The following is a 3,333-nucleotide window of genomic DNA, read 5'->3' as shown; positions in this document are numbered from 1 at the left end:
TTCTGGTTCTGCAGGAGGTTCCTTCTTGTTAAATGGATCCATTCTGTTCTGGTGTTGCCATGACGACGGCTCAGGATGAGGGACCGGTGCAAACCGAAGGCCTCGGTTCAGGATGTAACTGGACTACATCAACTTTAAGGTCCCAGATATTCAGTCAGGTCTGGACTCCAGAACAGAATGGATCCATTGTAACAGAACCAGAACCAGAACCAGAGTGGTCAGCCATCAGACCTGGACTCTCAGAAACAGAGTCAAGTTATGGCAGCATTAACTACTGATGATGCAGGAGGAGGAGAGCAGTAGGAGAAAACAGCAGAGGAAGAGTGGGCAGTTCCTCCAGCAGCCACTAGGGGGAAACCCACAGAGTTCAGGGAAACAGCCAGTCTGACATTTTAATGTCACAACAAAACCTTTAGACATAAAATCTAACTAACAAAGATAATCAGAGCAAAATCAAAATGCAGTTTTCAAATCATGATTTAATTAATTAATGTAAAATATAAAAACCAACCAGCAGCAGCTGAAACATTTCTGGATACAGATGAGTTTTTATCACGTGATAGAAACTCATCTGTATCAGATTCAGGATGAAAACCTGTTAGAGGTTCTGACACTCATAATTTGTCAGATTAGACTTTGACTAGGCCACCTTCATTTTGGACTTTTGGTGTGATGGTTTAATGATCAGATGGTTGGATGTCTCGGGGTCCAGGCCGGCCTCCAGCTGCTCCCTGCCGGCGGTGTGTAGGCTCCTGGCCCCGCTCCTGGTCCCGCTCCGCCGGATTGCGGCCATATAAGCAGCCGGAGCTCCTGCCGCCTCACCGGAGGACCTTTTATGGAGACACGCGGCCGGAATTCCGAATCCCGCATCTCGTTTCCCTCTGAAAAAAATCGTGAAAATGACGCGTGATGATCTTGGGGAATAAATCCGTGACTTAAACCTGAAAGTCTCATTTAAAACCACTTTGGTCTTTTTATTTTTAATAATCCGGCTTCTGTCCTCACCGCGGCTCCACTTCTTCTATTTCTGGAGTTCCCTCTTTTTTTAAGGCCAAGTCCATATTTGGTCAGTGACGTCAAGGGACACCCAGAGATCCCCTTTATAAGCATCGTGAGCCGCGTGGGAGCCGTTAAAACGAGCAGAGAGGCGGAGGAAGGAGCGGGGTTAGCGGACAGCATGAAGGGAATCGGGGACACCGTGGCAGAGACCCGCTGAAGATCCTCGGGATGAGCGCGAAGGTTCTGCTGGAGGGAGTTTGTGTGGTGGACACGGCGGAGGGGGGGCTGACTGTGTTCAAGGAAGAGCCGGTGGGAGAGGAGGATGGAGGCGGTGAGCTGACTCACCTGGCTGCGTCAGAGCGACCTGCAGGTGCTGACCATAACGTCTCTTTTCTGTGTTTTCCAGGTGAGCTGCTGTTCCAGGGGAGGAGAACACCTGAGCTGCAGATCCACGGAGATCTGGCGCAGTACGCGGCCACTTTACGCACGTTCACTGGGCGGTTCTCCGTGGACTCCAGGGGGGCAGGAGCGCCGTGGGCACCGGGAGACCCCATCAACGTGGTCAGCGCTGACATCACCGCAGCCGCCCCGGAGTCCGGGTCCGCGCCGGATATTTACGCACCTGGAGGAGGAGGAGGCGGCATGGCGCACGGCCCGCCGGACATCAGCCACATGTACGCGCACCCCCACCCCGCCCCGTCCTACTCCTGCAGCGGGGAGATGTACCAGGACCAGTCCGCCTCGGGCTACCTGGCGCCGCCCACCTGCTCCGGGTCCTACCACCCCCCGCAGCCGGACGGCCCCGCGCTGCTCTCCATCATGCCCGAGTACGGCGGCTTCTACCAGCAGAGCTGCCAGCGGGACCTCCAGTCGGCCTTCCCGGACCGGAAGTCCCTGCCGTACCCGCTGGACCCGCTCAGGGTGCCGCCGCCGCTCACGCCGCTCAACACCATCAGGAACTTTACGCTGGCCGCTCCACCCGCGGCAGTGGAGGGCCCGATGTCCGCGGCGTTCCCCACCCACCAGAACCTCCCGCTCAGGCCCATCCTCAGACCCCGGAAGTACCCGAACCGGCCGAGCAAGACGCCGGTCCACCAGCGGCCGTACCCGTGCCCCGCGGAGAGCTGCGACCGGCGCTTCTCCCGGTCCGACGAGCTGAGCCGACACCTGCGCATCCACACCGGCCACAAGCCCTTCCAGTGCCGCATCTGCATGCGCAACTTCAGCCGCAGCGACCACCTCACCACGCACATCCGCACGCACACCGGGGAGAAACCGTTCTGCTGCGAGCAGTGCGGGAGGAAGTTTGCGCGCAGCGACGAGCGGAGGAGGCACATGAAGATCCACCTGCGACAGAAGGAGAAAAGGTCCTCCGCCTCCTAAAATCTACCACCATTTCACAGAAAATGTCGTTTTTAGCAGAAACCATCTCGTTATTTATGAACTTAATCTGCAACAATGAGCAGAAACCTCCACCAAGTTTAGTTTAGATGACAGAGTAGATTGAGCAGCTAGAAGAGTCTCACGTTCTGGTCCAGGACCTTCCTGTCTGTGTTCTGATGCTCTCAGGGACCCAAACAGCCCAGATTAGACATGAACTCAGCAACACGTGGCTCCGTCATCTCAAAGGCCCAAATCCCAACTTCTTCATGCAGTCAAACGTAGAATCAGTTCCTCCTCCACGTAGCTCAGGTGGTTCGGTCTCTGGAAGACATGTTGAATGTTTCAGTTTCAGTTTGTTTGCTCAGGAAGTGAACTGGAAGGACGATCTGCAACTTTCACTGGATTTCAGGTTTTTACCTGATGAATGTAGGAGGAGAAGTCAGAGTCCAGGCCGAAAAGCTTCTTATGCAAACGTGACGAGAACTAAAGCAGCTTCTTGTTGATGCAAATAAATGTTGGTTTTGTTCAGGAGGTTCTGGTGATTTGTTGTTTCTAGACAATCTGAACCAAAACTGATTTGGTTCTGGCTGCATTGGGGGAAACCAGAGACACGACTAGACTGGTCACTCAGCATGGTGCCTTCAGGGTTCGTACATCTTACAGGGAACTTGCACAGAGTAGATAGAAGCTGGTTTACAGTCATTTCTCAGGGATCTTTGGGGAACTGAAAGTGTATGTTTACCCCTACAGAGGACATCTGGGGTACTTACTGCGCATGTTCAGACGGGTTACTACTCAGCAGGAACAGGAAACACATCAGCAGTAAAATGCAGGGAATTATCCGAATTTCTTGGGTGGGAGAGTCTGAATAGTCTTGGCATCGGGTGGATCAGCACCAGGAGGCAGGTCCTGCTGGCAGAACATGAATAAAAGGAAAATGTTCATGGTGAA

The 3,333-nt window shown here is 53.8% G+C and overlaps 1 protein-coding gene across 1 annotated transcript; it reads left to right on the top strand.

Annotated features, from left to right (window-relative positions):
- The first annotated feature begins 703 nt into the window (after positions 1 to 703).
- Positions 704 to 3,333, top strand: LOC116712925 (early growth response protein 2b-like). The gene is made up of 2 exons (XM_032552821.1): positions 704 to 1,330; positions 1,406 to 3,333. The coding sequence occupies exons 1-2, from the start codon at positions 1,228 to 1,230 to the stop codon at positions 2,380 to 2,382; spliced, it is 1,080 nt and encodes a 359-aa protein (XP_032408712.1). The 5' UTR covers positions 704 to 1,227; the 3' UTR covers positions 2,383 to 3,333.

Source organism: Xiphophorus hellerii, chromosome 22 (assembly GCF_003331165.1).
Source record: "Xiphophorus hellerii strain 12219 chromosome 22, Xiphophorus_hellerii-4.1, whole genome shotgun sequence".
NCBI classification, from domain to species: domain Eukaryota; kingdom Metazoa; phylum Chordata; class Actinopteri; order Cyprinodontiformes; family Poeciliidae; genus Xiphophorus; species Xiphophorus hellerii.
The sequence above is the reverse complement of the archived record's forward strand: the minus strand, read 5'-3'. Positions and strand labels throughout refer to the sequence as shown.

Bases quoted from the DNA above. Each gene is read 5' to 3' on its own strand.
- LOC116712925 (XM_032552821.1), top strand. From the start codon at position 1,228: ATGAGCGCGAAGGTTCTGCTGGAGGGAGTTTGTGTGGTGGACACGGCG. The intron at 1,331-1,405 runs GTGAGCTGACTC...TGTGTTTTCCAG, and splicing joins GGGAGAGGAGGATGGAGGCG to GTGAGCTGCTGTTCCAGGGG.